The sequence below is a fragment of the Zootoca vivipara genome, chromosome 14, assembly GCF_963506605.1.
Source record: "Zootoca vivipara chromosome 14, rZooViv1.1, whole genome shotgun sequence".
NCBI classification, from domain to species: Eukaryota; Metazoa; Chordata; class Lepidosauria; order Squamata; family Lacertidae; genus Zootoca; species Zootoca vivipara.
In genome coordinates this window covers 44629911-44656687 of record NC_083289.1, presented here as the reverse complement: position 1 = coordinate 44656687, position 26777 = coordinate 44629911, and the positions used below count along the sequence as shown (strand labels likewise).

Genomic DNA, 26777 nt, shown 5'->3' with positions numbered 1-26777 from the left:
TTTTAAATGCTTGCTTAGAAAGAGAAAACCCAGATCAACCTAAATATAATTAAGCCGAATGCTTTCTTTGGTGGTCTTCTATAAAAACATAAAATAGGATTAGGCCAGGGATCAGCAACCTTTTCCAGCTGTGGGCTGGTCCACCATCTCTCAGACCATGTGGAGAAGGGGCTGACTATTTTTTTGGGGGGGGGGTTGAACAAATTTCTATGCCCCACAAATAACCCAGAGATGCATTTTAAATAAAAGGACACATTCTACTCATGTAACTAGCACTCATGTAAAAACACACTGATTCCTGGACCGTCCGCCGGCCAGATTGAGAAGGCGATTGGGCCGCATCCTTCCTTAGAAGTTTTCAGACAGAGGCTGGGCCACTTCCAGGGCCGGATTTAGGTTTGATGAGGCCCTAAGCTACTGAAGGTAATGGGGCCCTTTATATGTCCAGCTGTCCTTTGTCAACAACGAATTGTCGCTGCTTTTTTTGTGTTGAATATATGCTATATGGTGATTTAGGGACCTAATGGGTATCTAAAGCCATTTGCACATGCTGCCATGCAACCAGTCTATGCAGAATGTAGGTACCCTGTATGTAGAAATGAGCAAACCAGTGATATTTTAGGGAGCAGGCGGGCCCCATTCCTTATATCATAGGAGCCTACACAACACTGTTGCTGTACGTAGGTTTTATTTTATTAGTTTTTTATCTTATATTTTCAAAATGTGCATCCAGGTTTTTTTGCTTTTAAATTTTCTGGGGGACCCCCCCCCCAAGAGAGTGGAGCCCCAAGCTATAGCTTGTTGAGCTTATAAGCAAATCTGGCCCTGCTCCCTGCCAGGGGTTCTTTAGCAGCGGTTCCTGCCTTGCAGGAAGATAGCCCTTGGGGGATTTCTTTTCAACTGCACAATTATTTGACTTACACGACCGACACAACCCCCTATGGAAGCACAAAGAAGACATTAGGCAGCCCAAGTTGGAATTGGGTGAGTCAGGGGCCCTTCTCCCTCTTTTAAGATAACCTATAGTTGCACCCTACTTTGGCCACCTCATGAGAAGAGAAGACTCCCTGGAAAAGACCCTGATGTTGGGTAAGATTGAGGGCACAAGGAGAAGGAGACGACAGAGGACGAGATGGTTGGACAGTGTTCTGGAAGCTACCAACATGAGTTTGACCAAACTGTGGGACGCAGTGGAAGACAGGAGTGCCTGGCGTGCTCTGGTCCATGGGGTCACGACTAAACGGCTAAACAACAACAAATAGTTGCAACCAGGAAGAACTCATCCCCTTTCAACGTAAACACACACACACACAAACCCGGAGAAGATCTGGGGGCCGCGGTCCCTTTAAGAGCCGAATGGAATGTATCAAAACAAAAAAGGCCGAGCAGCCATTGGACGGCCAGCTGGCACGTGAGTCCACAGCTGATTTCCTGGCTTTTTTGTGTGGTTTTTATTTTATTTTTTTGTTGCTGCTGCTGCTGTGTGTCAGTTTCAGCAGGAGATTATGATGTCTCTCCCTGGTCACTGCCCTGCACTCTTTCTCCGCTGAAGTTGGCTTGGGGGAGGCGGTGAAGGGGGAGGAAGACGCAGAACAAGAAGTGGAGGGGGCGGCAGCAGCGCCTGCTAACTATTAATTGCTCCCCGCCGAACATTGCTCCCCTTTTCCTTTCTTTCTTTTGGACACATCTGGCTGGTTTGGCAGGAGCGCGCGGGGAGGAGGGGGGGCAGAGAAGGCAAGCGAGCAGCAGGAGCGGCCCTTTCGGAAGGCGCCCCCCGCGCGCTCACAAAAGAACCGAGCCCACGAAGAGCACGCCAAAGCGGGGCGCCGGAGGGAGGAGGCAGCCAGCCAGCCAGCCAACCAACCAGCCCGCGCCCGGGTCGGCCTGCTGCTGTGCCCGCGCCACCATGGCCCAGGCAGGGCAGCTCAACATCCTGGAGCCCGGCTGCCCGATCCAGGTGGAACACGACCGCAAGAGGAGGCAGTTCACCGTCAGGCTGAACGGTAAAGGCGAGACCAGGTGGAGGTGGCGGAAGAAGGGGCAGGCAAGGGGAGCTTGGGGGTTGGAGGTTGGCTCGTGCGTGTCTCCCCTCCCTCCTTTTATTTGGCCCTATCGGATTTGCTGTGTGTCCGTGTGTGTCCCCAAAAATACCCCCACCCCGCGCAATCTTTTGTTTGGAATGTAGGGAGGCGATGGATGCGCTTGCAAAAATAAAAAGCCTTCGCCGGAACGCTGGTGCTGTTCCCTTGGAGAATTCAAAGCAAATATCTGGTTTTTGTTCTTGGGAGGCTTAATTTTATATATAGCTATCGCCCCCCCCCCGCATTAGTTTCTCTCTCTTTCCTTTACCCCCTCTTTATTTTATTTTTTAATTAAAAAAACTCTTGCTGCAGTGGGAGGCTAGTTATGCAACAGATTAGTTATGGTGTCAACCTCTTAGCAACTGGATACAGGGAGATTGTGGGAAGGAGAAGGAGGTGGGGGAGAAGGGGCGACCAAGAAATTTTATTCCTGCTTTCTCTTTTCTTCTACCCCCCCCCCAACCGCCTGCCTTCTTCCCCTGTGTGAGCTGCGCTCTTATTTCCTCTGTGCCCGTCTCTGTTACTCTTCTCCCCCCCCCCCCCCCGCGCAAACTGCTGCTACTGCTGTCTTGGTTACTCTCTGGTTGGTAGGGGAACACCTGTCCTTGCAGGATCTATTTTTAAATAAGCTGTGGAGGTTGATACCAGAAGCCCCCACGTCCCTCCCCCTTCCGCCCCGCTCTGTGGTACAAACTTGCTTAATTTTTAGTTTGATTGCTGCCGCCTTCTCCCCCTCCCTTTTCTCCCAATCTGCTAATTTTGAGTAAATCATGTGATGATCAAGATTACTTTTATAAATCCGGTTCCCTACTTATTTTTTGCTGCAGGGAACAGTACTTAGATTTTAAGCCGCATCTGACCAGCATGTGGGGCCTGATCCTATGCATAACTTATATACCCTGCAGACTTTCCAAAGGGAGTTGCTTTCGAATGATTTCTTGTGGTTGTCAGAGATTGGCTACGGCTGCAGTCGTGTTTTCTGTGGTGTGGCTTGAGAGTCCTAAAGCACATGTAGTAAAAAAGCACCACTCATGACTACCGTATATGCAGAGGGCCTCCCCTTGTTTCCTAGCATCACGGCTGAGGCCCAGGGCTAGTTCAAGGCATGTTGCCGTCTGAAGCAAAGCAGAAAATAGTAACCCTAAACCTAACCCTTCCCAAATCTGGGGCTGCTCACACACTATTCATTTACAGCACATGACTTCCCTCAAAGAGTCCTGGAAACTAGTTTGTTAGTGGTGCCAGCCCGTAATGGCACCCACCTGAGAGGTGCTGGAACTGTGCTCCAGCTGAAAAAAAAAGCTCTGCCCTGGTCCATGACTGCAATATTACTAAGGGCAGGCCATGTGAAAAGAATGAAGCTTGTGTGTGTGTGTGAGAGAGAGACTTATAACATTATTATTTTTTGCAAGGTCCATGCTGGGATTCTCAAATGGCTTAAGCATGCTTCATAGCTTTCCTGCTTGACCACTGAAGGGATGGATTACAGGGTTCCTCAAATTTAGGTCTCCAGCTGTTTTTGGACTACAACTCACATCATCCCTACCGGTAGCTAGCAGGACCAGCAGTGAGGGATGATGGGAATTGTAGTCCAAAACCATCTGGAGACCCTGGATTGAGGGGTAGGCAAGGAGCAAGGCGAGGGTACCAGACTTGGGCTGGAAGAGACCCCTGCCACAAACCTTGGAAAGAAGCTTCCAGACAGAACAGAAAACACTGAGCTTAAATGAGCCAATATTCTGACTCTGCAGAAAGCAGTTTCCCATGTTTTCATGAGAATTGCTGTTGCATCCAGGGCGTCTTCATGAACAGGACACTGGACTAGAAATGCCTTTTGGTCTGATCCTGCAGGGCTGTTATGTAGGCTCCTGTCTACCCATTTAACGGATCAGCAACGTAAAGGAATGCATATTTGCTCCCAAAGCCAGTAGCACTGACCTGCATCTCCAACAATATGCTGGTGTTAGATATTATCAATGCTATTTTTAAATATTGTGTGGAAAGGTACAACACCATTGCCCATTCAGCAGACGGGTTGTGTGAGCAATGCAAAAAACGAGTTCATCAAATATTAAGGGGTGGGAGTCGAAAATGATGAAGTAACTCCTCAGAGTACCATTTGGTTTCAAGATGGTTCTGTGTCAGATTATAAGAGTGGATAAAAGTCCCTTGCAGATGAATACATAAAACGTAACACCCTGCCCAGTGAGAGATGTACTTCTAAACAAAATAAAAAAAATTCCTTCCAGTAGCACCTTAGAGACCAACTAAGTTTGTCATTGGTATGAGCTTTCGTGTGCATGCACACTTCTTCAGATGTACCTCTGTTAGTCATTTATGACCCACAATTGACCTGAAAGGAACGCGGAAAATCTCTTCTCCTGTTTGTATAGGAGAATCTCCTGCAACAGATTCTTGCTCGCTGCAGGCGACCGGGCAGGTGGCTATTTCTGTTAACCTCAGCTCGAATATATACTGTATTGCATGGATAACTTTCTCTCAATGAAAATGCTTGCCTTTTCTAAATATATCAAGATATGTTCCATTTTTCCTCTTCTGCTTTTATTTTTAAGCTAAGAACCACCATTTTTGGGTTAAGGAAAAAAGAATCTTAAGTGCTTGCTCCTTGTCAAATTGCAGGTTATATTAAAATGGGTAAACAATTTCAAAAATGATATACCCAGTAGGAGACATTGTTCATAAGCTACTAAGAATAGTAACACAGATATTTTGTTTTTCCCTAAGTACCACCACATGCAATTTTTTCAGGCCTAACAATGGGTGAAAGTAAACCATCAAATGAATATTGCTGGGACAACTGAAGGGCTACAAAGAAAACAGTGAAGCCAAACAGTTTCTTTAAATAGCACATGGTGAAAATAGTTTCATACTGATGGATTCCCGTAGGAAATCTGCCGAGCTGTAAATCAGTTCAGTTGCTCTTGTTGTTTTTAAAAAGTTATGTGAGTGAAAAGGTATTGTTGCAGTCGGCTTTAATTTTCTTTAGCTACGAAAAGAGATCTCGAAAGGGTGTGCGGAACATGATAGGGAAATATTTATACAAGGGTGGAGAGTTTGAGGGGAAAATGAACAGGGAACAGATGTTAGTGCTCACTCTTTACAATGAAGGCAGGGAGTATAGGGAAAACTGTTGAATAAGCTTGCAGCTGGTTTCAATAACATTTTCCATCAAGCACCTGAATGAAATGTGGAACTCTCTGCCACATGATGGCCAAAGGAACAGCTGCATCCCCAGAAGGGCTGTACAGGAGGCCATGGTGCATTTTAAATATTCAGGGTTTCATCGAACAAGTGGTTCCTTTTAGGGAATAGTATGTTCTATTGTTGGACTCTGTCACCTTTTAAAATAATTATATTTCCTTTCCTCCCAAGAGCTCAAAATAGTGGTGCAACCCTGTGAAGTGGGCTAGCCAGTAAGTGTGACTGGAAGAGGGTGCTACCTAGCTATAGAACCAGTTTACTGGCATTGCAGTGAGGGCAGATCTGCACCCTAGACTTGCTCTAATGATGAGATGTAACACTAAACCTTGGCTTGCCCACTTCTCCTCTGGCACAGCTACAAGAAAATCATCAGAAACTTTTCATTTCCACTTTAGATGAACTGCAGTTTAGCATGTCATTGATCCCTAAACTTGATTAATCTTGACTGTAGTTAGTTGAAACAAGCCACTTTCACAAACTATGGCTTAAACCGCCTCCTTTCAACAATCTACCGTTCAGGGTTTGTACGACACACTAAACCAGGGGTCGGCAACGTTTACTGGCCATGAGCCAGATCACTCCCACGGAGATTGTCCATGGGCCGGACTGGCGCAGCACGGCGCTGGAAATTGCGTCTGTGCATGTCCGCGGCACTGGAAATTGCTTCTGCGCATGCCCAGACGCCAAAAATCACGGCTGTGCAGAAGTGATTTTCGGCATCTGGGCATGTGCAGAAGTGATTTCCGGTATCTGCGCATGCGCAAATACAATTCCCGATGCCGCTTGGCGAGTCCCCGTGCCGCGCTGGTTTAGCACAGTGTGCGGGGGACTTGCTGAGTGGGCAGCTTGGTTCAGGGGCGGCTCGTGGGCCGGCAAAACTGTCTTCGTGGGTTGCATCTGGCCCGTGGGCCGCACGTTGCCGTCCCCTGCACTAAACTGGACTTAATCTGAATTGGAAGTGGAAGCTTAAGATCGCCTCCTTGCAGTTACATCAGAAGAGGAGAGGGAGGAAAGATAAACCCAGAGCTCACTGCAGATCGTCCATGGTTTAGCACTGCATCCAAACAAAGCCACTATTTGTCTCCATTGAAACCTGGGAACTGCTGGGATCAGCATGACGGCAATAACATATGCATAAGAGTAAAGTCCACTGGTCAGTGGCGACTGCACAGGTTTAGCTTGTAAGCACACTAAGCTTCATCAAATGATCTTCGCCGGCCAAAATGCAACCTTTAGTGTTTACTTGGAATTGCAAATGATCTTGGAAAGAAGTGCTACACTTTAAACCACTAGTATGAAGTAGGACTTTCATTCTCTGACTTCCTCCATTGCCAGCCTTCCCCAGCTTGGTGCCTTCCAAGTGTTTTGAGCTGCACCAGCCCCCAGCCAAAAATAGCTGGGAAGGCTGCTCTGTGCTAACCCATCACAAACTTGAAAGCCTCATTATCACTGCCTTCCCTTGCCAGAGCGCTGCAAGTGGTCATAATTGTTCCTGCCCTGAAAAAAAAAAGTCTTGGAGCTGCTCTCCCAGTGGGGAGAAGGTAGAAGAAGAAGAGTTTGGATTTGATATCCCGCTTTATCACTACCCAAAGGAGTCTCAAAGCGGCTAACAATCTCCTTTCCCCTCCTCCCCCACAACAGACACTCTGTGAGGTGGGTGGGGCTGAGAGACTTCAGAGAAGTGTGACTAGCCCAAGGTCACCCAGCAGCTGCATGTGGAGGAGTGGAGACACGAACCCGGTTCCCCAGATTACGAGTCTACCGCTCTTAACCACTACACCACACTGGCTCTCAAGGAATCTCTCAAGCTTAGCCTTGGTCCAGTATACCCGAAGGAGCATCTCCACCCCCATCGTTCTGCCCGGACACTGAGGTCCAGTACCAAGGGAAGCCAAGTTGCAGGGAACCAGGCAGAGGGCCTTCTCGGTGGTGGCACCCGCCCTGTGGAACGCCCTCCCATCAGATGTCAAAGAGGAAAACAGCTACCAAAGTTTTAGAGGACATCTGAAGGCAGCCCTGTTTAGGGAGGCTTTTAATGTTTAATAGATTTATTATTATTATTATTATTATTATTATTATTATTTATTCCTGATATGCAAGCTTTGTAGTTTTAGGAAAAAAAAATTCTGGGGATATATTCCATTGTGAGAGTTTCCTCCTTCCATCCAGATTCAGATCTACTGCCTTATCTATGTGAGACTTTGCCTGCACCAGCAGCAGAATCAGTTGGTGGGTGTTCTGAGAAGATAGAATGGGCTGTACTATGTCAAGTGAGCTTGTGTGTGTATGTACACTTCCCATCAGCCCCAGCAAGCATGTCAGTGGCGGGAGATAATAGAATCATAGAGTTGGAAAGGACCCCAAAGGTCTTCTCGTCCAACCCCTTGCAGGAATATGCAGGTGGCCCGGATGGGGATTGAACGCGCGACCTGACCTTGGCGTTATCAGCACTGTGTTCTAACCAACTGAGTGCTCCAGATGATGGGAGGAGTATCTGAGAGACCTCATTCCCTTCCGGAGCTACAATTCCTAGAGTGGTTTAACTCTCAATCCCTCTTCACAGGAAGCTCTGGGAGTTGTAGCTCCATGAAGGGAACAGGGGTCCGCTGACAACTTTCAGCACCCTTAACAAATTACAACTCCCAGAATTCTTCAGTGGGAAGCAATGGCCCTTTAAAGTGCTATTGCAGACCCTCCAAGTGTCTCTATTTTGCAGGCACAGTCCCAGATTTACAGAAGTTGTCCCGGTTTCTGTTGTGATCCCAGAATGTCCCGCTTTTCCTAAGGATGTCCCTATTTTCATTGGACAAATGTTGTGGGGTGTGGAGCTATGTGACCCCCGAGCCAAGGAGAAAAGTAACTATACAGTACAACCTTTAGAAGACATCTGAAGGCAGCCCTGTATAGGGAAGGTTTTTTTAAAAAATATTTAATGCTTTATAATGTTTTTATATATGTTGGAAGCTGCCCAGAGTGGCTGGGGAAACCCAGTCACATGGGTGCAGGGTATAAATAATAAATTATTATTATTTTTTTATTATTATGGAATAGGATGTCCCTATTTTCATCAGAGAAATGTTGAAGGGTATGGATAACATGCTGCTTGTATTTCAGGGGAGCTAGAGAGGACGTGCCCCATTTACCTTTTTTGCTGGTTTCCTTTGTGAGTGTGTTTTAGAAGGCTATTGGGTGTGTGTGAAATAAAACTAAGGAAAGTGATAGATAGGGGCTTGCAGATTTTAATAGGAATCCTGCAACGTTTCTCCCCCATGATCCTTTGTGTTTGCTTTGTCCTTGTGGCCTCTTCCAAACTTCCCCAGAAGATCGTTTAATTCTTGGCACCGAAAACCAAAGTAACGATTCTCACTTATGTGCAATAATTGTTGTTGTTGCTGCTGCTGTTTTAAATTGCCCTGCCCAGTTTGCCTTCTCCGATTTGAATTGAAGGTGAATCCCAAAGAGGAAGAAGCTTTGCAGTGTCAAACATGAGCTGGCCTGTTTGCCAAGAGAGTTCTCTGGCACTCCTGTGGCTTAAGTCCTCTCTCTGTGGTCTGTTTGTCGCTCTCTTTCTCTCCAGTAACATGCCAGTTGCTCAGGGTTGAGGGAAAACAACCGCCTTGTAAACAGAGTTTTGTCCTGAATCGCAAGAAAGCAACGGCGCTCTCGGAACAAACTGTTCCTTTTAATTCTGCAACCTGCCTGGCTCTCTCTCTCTCTCTTTCTCTCTTTCTTTCTTTCTTTCTTTCTTTCTTTCTTTCTTTCTTTCTTTCTTTCTTTCTTTCTGTGGGCGCTTGCTCAAACAGCATTCATAGCCGTTTCCTATTGCCTAGTCAGAAGGCTAAGAAGGAGTGTCCTTATCTGCATTACCTCATTTGCCTGTTTAAAAAGTGTGAGAGACAGGAAGGGGTATTAGTGCTCACATGGGTTGCACAGACCCAACTTTCCCCATGTGCATTTTTGTGCGTGTTCCTTTGCGCACGATCACATGCAATTGAACTCTTTCCTCCATGTTTCCCGTCCACACTAGGTTCTTTCAGAACCTGGCTATGGGGTGAGGGGACGGGCTGGATCAGGCCAGAGGAGAGGCTCCTCCACTTTGCTTATCATGTGCAGGCATTTGTACAAGGGCCCTTCTGCCTGAGATTCTAAGAACGAAGGAGGTGGGGGAGCATTTGCCCTGCACCAGAACTAGGGGCGACCCCCCCCCAAGCCAGCTTGCTGTAGTTTTTAGCACTTCCACAGGTGGCAAATGCTGCTGTTGCCAAACCAGCGTCTGTTCAGGGCTGCCCCGAGTCACCCGGCAGCTTACCGTTAACAACTTCATGGTGAGTTCTGAAACCTATTTTTCTTGGGAAAAAGCACTGGTCAGACCATTGGTCTGCACTGCCTGGCAGTGACTGCGGGATTTCAAACATGGAGACTTCTCCAGCTTCTCTACCTACCTAGAGATGCTGGGGATTGAAACTGGGACCTTGTGCGCTCTTTCATACAGATTCGCTGTGAGCGCAGATTCCTAAAGCACAGCAAAGCTTAGCTAACCCACGTAAGCGATATTTGGAAATGCCGTTTCCACAAAGAAACTCCCCTGTGTGGCAGCTCCTTCGCCATTGCAGTGGTTTCAGTCTGGCGACACTGAGCTGAATTGTGTGTCTGACACACTTGGCCTGTTGAGGTTGGAAAAGACCTAGCTGACTTCCGTCATCCCTTGTCTGGGGTCGTACCAGCCTCTTCCACCTCCCAGGGACCCCCCCCCCTCCTGCCCAGCATCTTCCCAAAACTCAAAGCTGTGCCTGGGTGCTATTCAGCGCATGTATGAATTGGGGGCTTTTTATTTTGCCTGGGGTGATTGACAGCTCTATGCGGGAGCACATGCAGTCTGCGCACAGAGCTCTGCAGTCCCTCCGCTCTGGCCTGACATGCTCCCATGCCTACAAGATTATGAGTCAATGCAAACCTTTCTTTCCTTTTTTAATTGGTGTTTAATCAGTCCTTGCCCTGCCTCATGCGTCCTGTGTGTGAAATTTAAACCGCACAATCTCTGCGGTCTTTTGCGCCAGCTGAAAGAAAGCTCGGCCCCATCCGCGCTATAAATTAGAAACTGTGTCCTACCACTTTGAACAGTCATAGCTCCCCCCCCCAAGCACCCTGGGAGCTGCAGCTTGCAAGGGGTGCTGAGAGTTGAAAGGAAACTCCTATTCCTCTCACAGAGCTACAGTTCCCAGAGGGGGTTGCAATCAATTCCTCTTCCCAAGAAGCTCTGAGAATTGTAGCTCTTGCAGACCCACAGCTGCTCAATTTAGACTGGGTGTGTGGAACCTTTTGGCCCTCCAGATGTTTGGCCCTCCAGATGCCTGGCCTCCAGATGGCCAGGGATGATGGGACTTGTGGTTTAGCAATACCCAGAGGGACAGGTGTTCCCTGCACCTGGTCTGGACATTAAAGGTAAAGGGACCCCCAACCATTAGGTCCAGTCGTGACCGACTCTGGGGTTGCGGCACTCATCTCGCGTCATTGGCCGAGGGAGCCGGCGTACAGCTTCCAGGTCATGTGGCCAGCATGACAAAGCTGCTTCTGGCGAACCAGAGCAGCGCACGGAAACACCATTTACCTTCCTGCTGGAGCGGTACCTATTTATCTACTTGCACATTGACGTGCTTTCCAACTGCTAGGTTGGCAGGAGCTGGGACCGAGCAACGGGAGCTCACCCCGTCGCAGGGATTCGAACCGCCAACCTTCTGATCGGCAAGCCCTAGGCTCTGTGGTTTAACCCACAGCGCTACCCGCGTCCCAGGTCTGGACATTACTGAGCTGGATAAGTGAATGGCCCGACTCAGTGGCTTCCTATCTGCAGATAGCAGGCTTAGGATGTAGAATCATAGCAGAGCTGGAAGGGACCCCCAGAGTCATCTAGCCCAACTTCCTGCAATGCAGGAATCTCTGGAGTCTGTTGTCTTTTTCTACAATAGTGTTAGAAGAGCACTCCGTTTTCACAGTGGCCAACCAGTTGCCTATGTGAAGTGTACAGTAAGACCTGAGTGCAAAAGCAGACCTACTTGTGGGAGCCTGCCCCAGTTAAGACAGAAAGCAGCTTTGTTCAGACATGCTTATAAGTTGCCTTCATGTTGGCCTTCTTATTTTTTTTAATATATATTTTTAAAGGAAATTTGCCTTGCCTTTCCTGCTCAATAGCTTAAGCTACACATGGTGGCTAATGCAGGAAGTGAAAAATGCCACCGTAACAAGTGTACCTAACAACTAAGCAGATGGATTGCAGATAAAGTTTTTAGCAGAAGACGAGAGACAGCAAAATGAATCCAGTGAGACTGAGAGGGGGTGGGGTCTCATTGTCTGAGCAGCCCAGGACTTCCATGTACACTACCCAGTCTTGCGCCCCAGAGAAGTGCTGCTAACCTCAGGGGCATAGCAGTGTTTGCTGGCACCCAGGGTGTGCGCAGCCCTGGAGGGTGAATGGAGCCCACTGCGCTGGCCCAGCCCTCGTCCCTGGAGCCAAGCAGGCCTGTGCTATGCCGCCTGTCCATCTGCATAGGGGGGAGCTGGGCTGACCGACATGGCCTTTGGTGGGTGAATCTTCCCAGTGCCCATGGAGAGAAATGCCAGACCGTGCTATGCTGGGGTGACCCCTTGCCCACCTCCGTCTGCACCCACTCACCGTCTGAGCGAGGAGTGCGTGAACGCTGGCTGGGCAGCCATTTAGCAAGGGGGCCAGGAATGCTGCAGCGGGGCCAGGCGGGGCTCCGGGCCCAGAGACCCCCGGCGGAAGGCAGGGCAAGACAGGGATCCCTGTGTAGGGATGCCTGGTTTGCACCCCTCCAAATTGTGTGCCTGGGGTCATGGCCCCCCCTGGCTCCTCACACTATGCCGCTGCACTCCATTGTCCCTCAAAACAGACAGATGCGAACAACAACAGTCCAACACTCGGACCAGAACACTACACTCCTCTCTCTCTCTCCAGATGTTCAGCTTCAACCGTCATCACCCTTTGCCAGCATGGCCAATAGTTAGTGCTGATGGGAGTTGTAGTTGAACAACATCTGGAGGGGTATAGGTTCCCCACCCTTGTTTTCCATAAATACTAATCCCCCCCCCCGGGACTGTTAAAATACTCAAGCTCCCCCCACCTGTAGTCTATTCTCTGTCCATTATGAAGACTGATTCTTTGCTAATGGGTAATACAATTCTCCTGCCTTGGAGAATTATTGAGAAGATATAGTGGTAGTAATGTAATATGAATGTACTGAAGTGCTGTATAAATAGCTTTTAGTACTCTATAAAACTGACCCTAAGATAATGGAAGAAGACAGGTGAGGGCCACCTGAAGATGCAATCATAGAACTGGAAAGGACCCTGAGGATCATCTTAGTCCAGAGCTTTCCCAACTTTTCATGTTGGCGACACACTTTTTAGACATGCATCATTTCACGACACAGTAATAAAATTTCACTAGCAAACCAGAGGTGAAACAAACTCCTTTCCAGCCCCAGGAGGAGCGCTTGCGTGACACACCTACACACTGCAGCCGAATACACTAACATGTCGTGACACACAGTTTGGAAAGCTCTGACCTCATCCAGCCCCCTGCAATGCAGGAAATACACGGCTGTTCCATACGGGGATCAAACCTGCAACCTTGGCATTATCAGCACCACGCTCTAACCAACTGAGCTATATAGGCATCCTATGGAAGTCCATCCTGTACAATGTAGCAATTCCGGGCCTTTAGTGTGGTGGCACTTGCCCTTTGGAATATTAGACAGGTGCTACCTCTGTTGTCCTATTGGGGCCTTCCGAAGACCTTCCTCTTGCAACAAGGCGTTGAAGTTGAGATATTTCCCAGCCTGCACCTGTGTTGGAATTGTTGTAAAGTTCTTTAAAATAGATTTCTACTGTTGTTCTATCCATTGCTCTTTACCACCCTGGGGTCCTTTGGGAGGGAGGGCGGGGTATAAATTTAAAATAATAATAAGAACCACAGAAAGTCTAGGAGGTTTTGGTTCTTGGTTTAGTTCCATATTTCTTGTAAGTGTGTGGATGCCATCTTTTCTCGCGCAGGTTGTCATGACAAAGCGGTCCTGTTGTACGAGTACGTGGGGAAAAGAATAGTGGACCTGCAACACACGGAAGTACCTGATGCCTACAGAGGAAGAGGAATAGCCAAACATCTGGCAAAGGTACGGGTCGCAAATGGTGCTTCTACTTGTAGATCCTCCCCAAAAGAGTACACATATTTGCATAAAACTTGCATCCCATTAAGTTATACTTAGAGAAGACCCATAGAAACAAGTGAACCTGTTATTATTATAATTATGATTATCATAAATAATAATAATAATAATAATAATAATAATAATATAATAAATTTATTATTTATACCCCACCCATCTGGCTGGGTTTCCCCAGCCACTCTGGGCGGCTCCCAATAGAATATTAAAAACACAATAAAACATCAAACATTAAAAACGTCCCTAAACAGGGCTGTCTTCAGATGTCTTCTAAAAGTCAGATAGTTGTATACAGTGGTGCCTCGCTTAACGAATGCCCTGCTTAACGAAATTTATGCTCAACGAAAGGATTTTTCGAGTGGAGGTTGCCTCGCTAGACGAATTCGTTTTATGAAAAATTTGTCTAGCGAATCGCGTTTTCCCATAGGAATGCATTGAAATTCAATTAATGCGTTCCTATGGGCAAAAAATAAAAATAAAAATTCAATGCATTCCTATGGGATTCGCTAGACAAATTTTTCGTTATAAGAAAAGACCCGTGGAACGAATTAAATTCGTCTAGCGAGGCACCACTGTATTTCCTTGACATCTGATGGGAGGGCGTTCCACCACTCACCTCACAGTGTTTGTTGTGGGGGAGGAAGGGAAAGGAGATTGTTAGCCGCTTTGAGACTCCTTCGGGTAGTGATAAAGCGGGATATCAAATCCAAACTACTCCTCCTCCTCCTCCTCCTCCTCCTCCTCCTCCTCCTCCTCCTCCTCCTCCTCCTCCTCTTCTTCTTCTTCTTCTTCTTCTTCTTCCTGGGGGTTGCCCACCCAAACCTGCATACTCACCTGATAGCACAGTCTTCCCCTAAAGCTTTCCCTAAATTATGACAATTTATTTCCAAACTTGCCTCTCTTACAGGGATGGCAAGCCTGTAGCCCTCCAGATGCTGTTGAACTACAGTTCCCATCATCCCCGACCACTGGTTATGCTAGCTGAGGCTGATGGGAGTTGGAGTCTAGCAATGTCTGGATGGCTGTAGGTCGACACAAACTCTGGATTGTACCCAATGCTAGTCCTACTCAGAGTTAGACCTATCAAAATTAATCAAATTCCTTCAGTAGCACCTTAAAGACCAACTAAGTTTATATTTTGGTATGAGCTTTCGTGTGCATGCACACTTCTTCAGATACACACGAAATTAATCAGTGAGCCCAGTATACCTGAAGGAACGTCTCCACCTGCATCGTTCAGCCCAGATGCTGAGGTCCAGCTCTGAGGGCCTTCTGGCAGTTCCCTCGTTGCGAGAAGCCAAGTTACAGGGAACCAGGCAGAGGGCCTTCTCGGTAGTGGCGCCCGCCCTGTGGAACGCCCTCCCACCAGATGTCAAAGAGAAAAACAACTACCAGACTTTTAGAGGACATCTGAAGGCAGCCCTGTTTAGGGAAGCTTTTAATGTTTAATAAATTATTGTATTTTAATACTTCTGTTGGAAGCCGCCCAGAGTGGCTGGGTAAACCCAGCCAGAAGGACGGGGTATAAATAATAAATTATTATTATTACGGTATTATTATTATTATTATTATTATTATTATTATTATTATTATTATTCTTAAGCTGAAGGACACATTCCAGCTAGGTAGAAATGCTCAATGAGGGTGTGGGGTGTGGTTGTGTGAAGGGGTGTGGCTTGAGGAGAGTCCTGAGGGCCAGGCAGAGAGGCTTAGAGGGGCCACGTTTGCCCCCCCCCAGGGGCCTGGGGTTCCCCTCACTCCTGCGCAACCAGGCAGCTTTGTGTGCTCAAGCCAGGTGGAAAATGTGCAAGGGCTTCGCTGTTATCTGGGGAGCTGGTTGGAGGGGAACCAAAGAAACAGCACAGGAAGGCTCAATTGAATGCAGAGCTTGGAGGGTTGCGGGGGGCGGGGGGGCAGGAGATAGACATATGCCCAATTACTGCCTGCTCTAATAAACCCTGACGAATGTCCGCATTATCCTTCTGCACTACTGCCTCCTCCTCTGTCCCCTCTTTAAGCCCTGCTTCTCTGGAAGCTTGCCTGCTATTTTTAGCCCTCCTGTTTTCCAGAAGCGGACCTGGTCTCTTTGGGAGTAGCACCAGGGTGGGCAAGGCGTGGAGATGGAGAAGGCTCGGTTGTTGTTGTTTTGCATATTTGATTGCCTGTGATTTGCCTCATTTCCATAAAGAAGGGTTGGCAGGAGGCAGATGTGACTGTGCTCTCTTTCCCTCGTGCCCTCTCTTGATCTTCAGCGTGAGAACAAGAGATGCCCTCCCATCGAGGGATGGATGGAAAAGAGGCTGCCCGCTTCTGTTGACTGGCTCCTCTCTGTTCAGTGGTAGCCTGATGTTGACAAATGTGCGGAGGTGAAAAAGCTGGTCGGAGAAGCTTTACCTGCCACATTTCTGCCTGTCAGATTGCTGTTTAAATGGTTTGTTGGTTTGTTTATTTTATTGCTTGCCCTTCTTGTCTGCAGCGCACTGGTAGGGAAAGGCATTTGCATGAATGCACCCTGCTGGCAGTGCATAGCCTACCACCTTTCTAGGGATAGGGGCGAAATTTTATTTAGTTTGCATTTAAAGGCGAACCTACCTAATTCACACTTTGCAAAACAATACAGGCACAAAACCCCAACCCTCAAAACCTCTGTTTCTTCCCATTTTGCAGTGCAATATTCCAGCCAATAAAGATGTGCAATTTTTTCATTTCATTTTATTTATTGTTTTGGATATTATAACTTAAACTTTCTCTGCCACACACACATGTGCACACACACACACGGTTAAAATGTCAATGAAAATGCCTATATCAATGAAACTAACATCCAGAAATGCATTGTATTGGGAAACTATTGGGAAACTTTCTTTTTGCAAAAATGTGTATATTTGGCAAAATTGCGCACAAAACTCTGCACGTTAGGGAAAAAAATTACCAAAAGGTTGGTGAATTTTCATAAGGAACTTTTGTTAGAAAGAGGGGAGGGGAATCGCAAAGTGATATGGAAATACAGTCATACTTTGGTTTTTGAACGGCTTAGTTCCTGAATGTTTTGGCTCCCGAATGTCACAAATCTTGAAGTGACTGTTCGGTTTGCAAACTCTTTTTGGAAGCCGAACATCTGATGGGGCTTCCGCGGCTTCTGATTGGCTGCAGGAGCTTCCTGCAGCCAATCAGAAGCCACGATTTGGTTTTCAAACATTTTGGAAGTCAAACGGACTTCCGGAACTAATTCCGTTCAACTTCCAAGGTACGACTGTATTGAGAGAAAATTGTTTCAATTCACATTTCAAGGTGAATCTAACTAATCCACCCTTTGGAATTCTTAATTTTGCAGTGCGGTTCTCCAGCCCAAGTAATGTGTACAAAAATACACATGGTAGAGTAGAACATGCACATATTGCTGAAAATAACATACCAAAATGCATTATGTAAGGAAAGGTGTTTTGCAAAAGAGAAATGTCTGCATTCGGTTGCGTTAGAACTAAAAGGCTGATGACGCTTTTTCTTCTTTAAAAAGAACCACAAACCATAACACTACCGGTCTTGAAAGACCTACATTGGCTCCCAGTACGTTTCCAAGCACAATTCAAAGTGTTGTTGCTGACCTTTAAAGCCCTAAATCAGGCACCCCCAAACTGCGGCCCTCCAGATGTTTTGGCCTAAAACTCCCATGATCCCTAGCTAACAGGATCAGTGGTCAGGGATGATGGGAATTGTAGTCCAAAACATCTGGAGGGCCGAAGTTTGGGGATGCCTGCCCTAAATGGCCTCGGCCCAATCGACCTGAAGGATCATCTCCACTCCCATCATTCAGCCTGGACACTGAGGTCCAGCTCCGAGGGCCTTCTGACGGTTCCCTCCCTGCGAGAAGTGAGGTTACAGGAACCAGGCAGAGGGTGTTCTCGGTAGTGGGGCCCGCCCTGTGGAACGCCCTCCCAGCAGATGTCAAGGAAATAATGTAAACAATTATTTGTCTTTTAGAAGACATCTGAAGGCAGCCCTGTTTAGGGAAGCTTTTAATGTTTGATGTTTTATCATGTTTTTAATATTTTACTGGGCGCCTACAAGGTGTCTGGGGCAAACCAGTCAGATTAGCGGCATATAAATAATAAATGTTGTTGTTGTTGTTGTTGTATAGTATGTAAGCCTTATGAGGAACGGCTTAGGGAGCTGGGCATGTTTAGCCTGGAGAAGAGAAGGTTAAGGGGTGATATGATAGCCATGTTCAAATATATAAAAGGATGTCATATAGAGGAGGGAGAAAGGTTGTTTTCTGCTGCTCCAGAGAGGCGGACACGGAGCAATGGATTCAAACTACAAGAAAGAAGATTCCACCTAAACATTAGGAAGAACTTCCTGACAGTAAGAGCTGTTCAGCAGTGGAACTTGCTGCCAAGGAGTGTGGTGGAGTCTCCTTCTTTGGAAGTCTTTAAGCAGAGGCTTGACAGCCATCTGTCAGGAATGCTTTGATGGTGTTTCCTGCTTGGCAGGGGGATGGACTGGATGGCCCTTGTGGTCTCTTCCAATTCTATTTATTGATTGATTGATTGATTGATTGATTGATTTGCCACATCCTAATAATGCCCCTGTCTTGTCTGGATCAAGCTTCATGCTTGCCAAACTACTGCAGCCAGGCATGGAGATCTAACCAGGCCACTAGTTGTTTCTCTGCGATCTGAAGCATCTATATACCGTATATATATGCAGCGGAATCCCAGAGCTCTGGATTCTCTCTTAGCTGCTCATTCCAGAGCTCTCCCTTCTCTTGGATCCGTTGCATTTGAGCCTCCTTCACTTCTCTCTCCCCCTGCTCCAGCATCTGGTTGTTAAATTAGCTAATGATCCAGGAGAACTGTGCAGCGATTATTACATCTGAGCGTTGAAATAAAAAGGGAAAGGAAAGCGACCTCTCCAACCTGCAATTTCTGGTAGAAGTGGCATCGTTTGCAATTTTGATCCATGAAGCTCCCAGTAGGGATTTTCTTATTTCTGCCCAGCCCTGACCGATTTGTGGGGGTTGGAGAGGGGAGTCCTGCTGTTCCTGCTTTTCTTCCTCTCCAGTGGTAATCCTGCTCCCTCCCTCCCCTCTGCAACAGACATAGGGGAGATGAGGACAATTTACAGCTTCCTTTGTCTGCATGAGGCTGTGATAAAGGGGGCCCAGTCTGCGCCAGGAGGAATTCCTGCCACATCTTAAAGAGATAGCGATTTCACTAACATCAAATCAGAGGTGGCACTCGGAGGCTTCCTTAAGCATCCAAACAATGGCTTGGTGTATCCCAGAGCAACTTTCTTAGCCAAGCTGCTTTTGTCTTTTTGTTTGTTTGTTCTTAAATTCCTATACACAAGCTTGATAATATCGTCACAGCATTTATTATCATTATTACTCGTTTTTTCTGCCCTTCACACCAAGGTCCCAGGGCAAGTTACAGCGCTAAAGCATAGCTACATAAAAAGGCTCTAAGCATCTTACAACGCTGAAAAAACACACAAAGCATAACATCAATGAAAAGGGGAGGAGGAGAACAATATCTTACAATAAAAACTCTTCTAAAATCCGCAGAGAAACCCAGTAAAACAGCAGCTGCTCTCTTTGTTGGGGCAATCCTAATTCCTTGAGGTCTAGTTGTTGTTGTTGTTGTTGTTTAGTCGTGTCCGACACTTCGTGACCCCATGGACCATAGCACGCCATACACTCCTGTCCTCCACCGCCTCCCGCAGTTTGGTCAGACTCATGTTCGTAGCTTTGAGAACACTGTCCAACCATCTCGTCCTCTGTCGTCCCCTTCTCCTTCTGCCCTCCATCTTTCCCAACATCAGGGTCTTTTCCAGGGCGTCTTCTCTTCTCATGAGGTGGCCAAAGTATTGGAGCCTCAGCTTCAGGATCTGTCCTTCCAGTGAGCACTCAGGGCTGATTTCCTTCAGAATGGATAGGTTTGATCTTCTTGCAGTCCATGAGACTCTCAAGAGTCTCCTCCAGCACCATAATTCAAAAGCATCAATTCTTCGGCGATTCTTGAGGTCTAGTAGCATTGTCTTTTCAAATATGTTTTTGAAAGTTCAGTGGTTTTTATGATTTTAATATACATTATGCATATGCCCTTGGCCAATAATGTGAGATGAGCGCCGCAACCCCAGAGTCAGTCACAACTGGACCTAATGGTCAGGGGTCCCTTTACCTTTTATGCATATTTGTTATATCTTTAAACCATCCTGGGACCATTTGCTTAAAGGTGGGCTGTCCATACAAAGGATTTTTGTATGCCTGCCCTATAGGAATAGAAGGATCTCTCTATTTTGGTTCTCTATTTCTCATTTTCCAATACTTAATTCAATTCTCCACATTCAATCTGCACTATATATCTATATCTATCTATCTAATCCTCATGAAAATTCACTAGCATTTTAGTGCAAATTTATCATAACACATTTTTGTATGCAGTTCTGACTAATGTACGCGTTTTTGCAGGCAATTTCCCCTAATATAATGCATTTTTTAAAAAAATTATGCATGAAAATGTTCTTATGAACACTTTCCCCTAATATATGCATTTTTAGAAATACTGTTTGGTTGGGGAACCACATCGCAAAATTCAAAGAAGTGCAGATTTCTAACGATGACTGTATTTCAGATTGCTTCAGAAAGTGTGAATAGGTTAGATATGGCTTTAAATGTAACCCGAATAACGCCCCCCCCATCCCTATATGCCCTCTTTGGCTGACCAGAATTTACATGTGTGTTGTTACAGGCATTGCTTTAGAAGACACCAGTGGTACAATTATATGATCTTAGTCCACATCATATGCTATGATACTAAGCAGTCATGTCTTCCCTCCAAGAATTTTGGGAGTTTTAGTTTCTTATGGCTGCTGTTAGACGACACTGGGAGGGAAATTGGAGTAGTGTAACAAACTACAGCTCCCAAAATTATTTGAGGGAAGACACGACTGTGCGTTTTTGAGTGTCGCGTGAGTTTGTGCCCCCCCCCAAATGCTTTATTCAGGGGGAAATTGTAGCGTGAAATCGTGTGAGATCAAACCCCAAATTTACCACTATTCTCTCGCAAGAGAAAATGAGATGCCCTGGATTTTCTGGGACACTTTCAGGGTATGAAATGGTGGTTTTTTTCGGCTGGGGGGGTGGGGAGATACCACTTTCAAGATGATGTTTTCCACCTGCAGTTTTAGGGTTGGTTTGGTGTTTTTTTTTTGGGGGGGTGTTATTTGTTTGTATGTTTTTGTTTTTATCATGTATTTTGTGTTTTTACATTGTATTTTTTTTAATGTTGCGAATCACCCTGAGATCTGCAGTATACAAATTCAATAAATAATACAGTGGTGCCCCGCAAGACGAATTTAATTCGTTCTGTGAGTCAATTCGTTTTGCGAAAATTTCGTCTTGCGAATCCCATAGGAATGCATTGAAATTCCCCCCCATAGGAACGCATTCATTGAATTTCAATGCATTCCTATGGGAAACCGCGATTCGCTAGATGAAATTTTCACAAAACGAATTCGTCTTGCGAGGCAACCTCCAATCGCAAAACACATTCGTCTAGCGAAAAATTCGTCTAGCAGGGCATTCGTCTAGCAAGATGCCACTGTAATCATAATCTGCTTTGCACGCAGAGGGTCCTAAGTTCAGCCCCTGGCATCTTTGGGGCTGAGTGGCAACCCTGCCGGAAATCTTGGAGAGCCTCTGCCAGTCAGTGAAGACAACAATGAGCTAGATGGATTAATGGCCCGACTCTGTATAAAGCATTTCCCTAGGTTCCTGACATTAACATGTTAAAATCTGCTGTCTGAATGAATCAACTAAAATGTGCTCCTGATTAACGGTTTTTAATAATAATAATAATAATAATAATAATAATAATAATAATAATAATAAATTTATTATTTATACCCCGCCCATCTGGCCGGGTTCCCCCAGCCACTCTGGGCGGCTTCCAACAAAATATTAAAATACAGAAACCCATCAAACATTCAAAGCTTCCCTAAACAGGGCTGCCTTGAGATGCCTTCCAAAGGTCTGGTAGTTGTTGTTCTCTTTGACCTCTGGTGGGAGGGCATTCCACAGGGTGGGTGCCACTACCGAGAAGGCCCTCTGCCTGGTTCCCTGTAACTTGGCTTCTCGCAGCGAGGGAACCGCCAGAAGGCCCTCAGTTATAAATCCATTTAACATTGCAGCCCTGATCGAGACAATCGAGGCCATGAATATCAACAAAAAAAAATTAAAAATAAGGATGGGACAAACCCGCTTGTAATTTATAATACTGAAAATCAGTATTCATGGTAGGTTGCCACCTGTACGGACCACATATTCAACATGCACCAGCAACCTCTATGTAGCTTACTTGTTGCACTTTTAAGGTCACATCCTTACCATACGTTGAAAGCGCAGGGCTTCTCCCAAAGAATCCTGGGAACTGTGGTTTAAGGGTGGTGGGAGATGCTGCTCGGTGTGTGTGTGTGTGTGTTAAACTATAGTACGTACCCAGGATTCTTTGGGATGGGAGCCATGTGTTTTAAATGTGTAGGGCAGGCGTAGGCAAACTCAGCCCTCCAGATGTTTTGGGACTACAACTCCCATCATCCCTAGCTAACAGGACCAGTGGTCAGGGATGATGGGAATTGTAGTCCCAAAACATCTGGAGGGCCGAGATTGCCTATGCCTGGTGTAGGGTATAGATGTGACCTCACTCTTTCTCCAAAAAGATGCTTGCTCGCGTGCTTGCTAAGCATTTGTAGTGGCACATCCGGACAGCCAAATCCTATTTAGCCAGAAATTAGTCAGAAATTTGGAACCTTACCCAGCAAACAGCCAGTGTCTTATTCAAAGCAGAAAACTCAGCTGCTACATTTGGGTCTTGATAGGGCTTATGAGAACTTGATGTTGCAAGATGTTGATGGTGGTTCTTTTGCTTTCCTCTGTTTCCAGGCAGCCTTGGATTTTGTGGTCGAAGAGGACTTGAAAGCCCACCTGACATGTTGGTACATTCAGAAATACGTCAAGGAGAACCCACTGCCTCAGTATCTGGAACGTTTACAGTCTTAACGCAGGAAGGCTGAAGGGCCTACACTACTTAAGACATGGGCATGAGCAAGCCTGGCTTCTCTAGGCGGCCCAGTGCAGCTTTTGTTTGTGGGCTGACTTGGGACCCCTACACTGCCCCCTGCACATGCTCAAGAGTTCTTATTTTTGTAAAGACAAACGTGCAACTCCTCAACAATGCTTCCACCTGGCTCTTGCGATAGCTGGTATCACCTGGATGTTTGTTGTTTACTTCGGCCTCCTATCTTAAGGAAACCACCAGGTGTAAAACTAGGCCTTTGTTAGCGTTGTGGCAATAGAGGGGTGGGCAAGCAGGCCAGGGGTCACCTCCTAATTTTGGTTCTTCCTCCCGAAATAATAAGCATCGAGCAGAATGATCGGAGACCAGGCACTGCTTTCCTTGCCAATGCAGGGTTGGGGAAAGCTTGAAATCTACAGCCCTGCAGAGGCGACAGTCTTTTTGAACATCCAGTTAGGCCCTTAAGCACTTTTTGCTACGTTGGGATGCCAACTAACAATGCAAAATAAACCATGGCTGTCTCAGGGGTTGGACTTGGAAAGGAAGCAGGTTTTCGGTGCTAACTGCAATAGACACGATGCTTTAGAGACGAGAAAACTGTGTCACTCCGATGTGCTTCTGCAGACGTGAGCAATATGGACTGAGTGAGACAGTTAGCAAGTGTACATGGCGAATTTTGTTCCCCACAACGAGGGAATGGCGTACCTGGGTGGCCACCCAGAGGCGAAAGGTGTAATTAAGCGATCCAGTTCGTTTGGGATGGAAGGCTGAAAAACGTGACTGCACATTGGAGAAGGAAAGGGCCTGTTGTTTTCTTTTCCTTTGGGGTTTTGGTGGGATTCTTCTTCCTCGCCCCCTTCCAGAGCTCTCCTCCTCAAGTGGCGGGCGTTTCCTCACACACAGGAGAAGCAATAACAAGACTGAGAGTTTAACGGGTAGCAGGAGGAAGGAAGGAAACGGCAGGGCAGAGGAAGCTGTGCGAGGCAAACGAATCCTGGGCATTTTAACAATAGGAAAGCCAGTCATGATCGGCAGCCGCTTTTTAGGGTCGCAAGTGGAGACGAGCCAAGGAAAAAGCTGCGGCAAGTAAACTTCAGCTGACTTCCTGACAGAAACGGACAGTGCAAAAAAACAGGATTTGCTTGGCTGCCTTGGACATAAGCATGTGAAAGCTGTCAGAAAGAAAAGACTTGGCTTGCTCTCTGGCTTGCTCTAAGCAGCGTTTGTGTGGATGGAGAAGTAATTAACACTTGAACCTCATCTCCGCATGCCTGTGGGTTACATGATCGAAAATGGCAATACCATTTCCCTCCTCTAGTTTTTCCAACTATGAATTTTGGCCTCCCCTTTCCGTCACGTTGCCCAAGCCCTGTCCCTCTGCTCCGAAGTCCTTGTGTGGGAGACATGTACTCGACTTGAGAGCTATTGTAGCTTTCTCAGCAAGGCGGGCTAGGTCAGGCTGCCATGGTGACGGCAGGCCACAGGGGCTTCTCTGTTTGTTCCAGACATTTATCGCTTTGAAATGCCCCCCTCTCTTGCCCGGCTTGGTTCTTCAACAATATAGCTGGTGGGTTTGGCAGAAATAAGACCACGGGTCCCCGTGGTAACATTGCTCCTTTCAACAGGAAGCTAGGTTGATTGGTGCTTATATGTATTGTATTTAAAACAGCAGAGAACCAGTTCTGGCATTTGTGGAGGGAAATCCGATGTCTTTCCACCCTCCTGACAACTCACTCACTCTCCCCCGCTCTTTGACGCACACCCCTGCCTGCTGACATTTTTGGGTTGGAAAATGGGTACACCTCTGCCCATTTAAGGGCCGAAGGGAGCTAAAGCAGACGGGCAGAGGAAGCCACCAGTTTCTTACCATTCTGTAACTACTGTCTCGTCCGCACCATATTTTTAAAGCACTTTTGTACCGCTTTCACAGTCGCGGAGAGTTCGGAAGATTCTCTAGGGGAAGCCGTGGCTGTTAAAAGTGGCATAAGAATGCTTGAAATGTCCGGTGTGGGTGTTGACCGTGTCGTGATTGCCAATCCCCTTTCCTGTTGTCTTGATAAGATCAACATTTCAATGCAGCCCTCGTGCTAGGTATGCTGTCGGGTGTCACGTGGAAAGAACCAAGCAGTGAATGCAATCCTAGTCCCACTTTTTGTACACTGTGTGTGTGTGTGTGTGTGTGTGTGTGTGTAGGCAGGCATTTATGGCTGTCAGAAACACTGACTTCCATCTCCTGCTCATGTATACCACTGTTCAACGCAGGTAGAGTTTCTGCCTAGGGTGAATGCAGTGAAGGGTCCTTCATTTTGATTTCTTAAGAGAGCTTGGTGAGATCAAGGCCAGCCAACCCTGCCTTAAAAACAAGCTCGGTATTTTGCTAGTGCTGGAGCTTCATCCTGAAGGTGCTACAACGATCATTTCAGTCTCTGGTCCACCCGAGATGTCTTTTGATAGTCTTTTATTACAACACCCAAGGGTTTACTGCTGGGTCCACCCCCTTCTCTGTTCTCTGTGTTTTGATATTATGTTGAATAGCAGTGCTTGCCAGTTCCAAGCTGGAGTTTCCAGTTACTCATCCCTTGCCACCAAGAGATTTGCAGAAGCAACTGTGGTGGGGAGGAAACGACCTCTCTCCCTGTGTCTAAATCAGGGATTGAGAATCCATGACACTCGGGATGTTGTTGGACTCCCAGCTCCCATCACCTCCAGCTGACATGGCCAATGATCAGGAGTGGTGGACTTAAGAGTCCGGCCACAGGTTCCCCAGTTCAAGACTAGCTTATTTCTGTGATGGGCCATCTTCCTTGCAGCTTGCTAAGACCATTGCTACGGCTTGCTGCTGGAGAACAGAACAGAACAGAACAGAACATGGAGACATCTCCCTTGCTCAAGTGTTGAAGGCACAAGCTATAAAGCTAATTGGGGAAAACACAGACAATTGAATAACTCCCCAAACCACCAAATGGAATATCTATTTATGACTTGTCCTCCAGTGTTTTCCACCCAGTGTGGATATATTTTCATTGCCCCCCCAACCCCTTACTATTCAATTAAAAGTGGTAAATAATGTGCCTTTCCTACTCAGGACCTCTTAAAATGATCTTTCTGTTGTGTTTGTGTCTAACATTATCCTTCCCCCATTTGTCATATTATTAAGGAAACCCGACCCTATTGCATGGTATACAAATAAAAATGTGTGGCTAAACCAATTGGCGTCGACTTGTCTTGCTGGTATTTGATGGGGAAGGACACGTAACTTAAGAGAAGAGGTAACTCGCGTGGATTAAATTGTGGGCATTAAACAATGTAAAGGCAGTGTCTCTGGAATGCAGTAAATTTCAAAACTCTAAAGTAGAGAGAGCCACCATGATGCTCTCCTGGTGGTTTGACTCCAGCTTTCAGCCCCAGGCAGCATGGCCAATGTTCTTGGAGGTTTAGACATATTCTTGGAAGATAAGGCTATGCACTATGTCCGGTATCAAAGATGTATGCTTCTGAATACCAGTAGGGAGAAGGCTGTTGTCCTCGGATCCTGCTGGTAGGCTTCCTATTGGCATCTGGTTTGGCACTGTTAGAACAAGATGCTGGACTCAATGTGCCTTGGGCCTGATCCTGCAGGGCTTTAATTATGGGCGCTTCCAGATTGACTCCTATTCCTGCCATAGAGCTGCAGTTCCCAGAGTGGCTTAACAGTGAATCCCTCTTCCCGGGGCGTTCTGGAAATTGTAGCTCTATGGGGGGAATAGGTCTCCTAACAAGTCTCGGCACCCTTAACCAACTACAATTCCCAGGATTCTTTCAGGAAGTTGTGATAAAGTAGCACGATACTGCTTTAAAAGTATAACGCAGATGGAGGCTTAGTCACTTGTGGTGAGTGAAGGTTATTTCTTGGCTTCACCTTGCCCTTAGATGACATACATGTTCTCAATATTGTGGAATGACTAGATACCAATATTTACCCTGGCAGATGTCCAGTTCTTGAGGGCCATTTCATATAAGCCTTGCACAAGAACCCAAAGCAATCCTGGCTCAGCGGCCATGGAATGCTGGCTGTTGAGGTGTGGAAAATGTTGGGAGAGGGAATGTAATGGAGTGTCCTGGAAGAAGACATGCCCCTCCAAGCAAGAGCATTCTGTGCTGCAACTTTTTGTTGCAGATTC

At 46.6% G+C, this 26777-nt stretch overlaps 1 protein-coding gene across 2 annotated transcripts; it reads left to right on the top strand.

Moving 5' to 3' along the window:
* The first annotated feature begins 1157 nt into the window (after positions 1–1157).
* NATD1 (N-acetyltransferase domain containing 1) lies at positions 1158–25454 on the top strand. 2 transcript variants are annotated; one of them, XR_004693584.2, is made up of 4 exons: positions 1158–2003; positions 13374–13492; positions 15796–15974; positions 22485–22621. XR_004693584.2 is itself a non-coding variant. In XM_035131746.2 (3 exons), the coding sequence occupies exons 1-3, from the start codon at positions 1907–1909 to the stop codon at positions 22599–22601; spliced, it is 333 nt and encodes a 110-aa protein (XP_034987637.1). In that variant the 5' UTR covers positions 1432–1906; the 3' UTR covers positions 22602–25454. The 2 variants fall into 2 exon arrangements, 1 of the variants encoding a protein (XP_034987637.1); XM_035131746.2 differs by lacking the exon at positions 15796–15974 and having other exon boundaries at positions 1432–2003; positions 22485–25454.
* The last annotated feature ends 1323 nt before the right edge of the window (positions 25455–26777 follow it).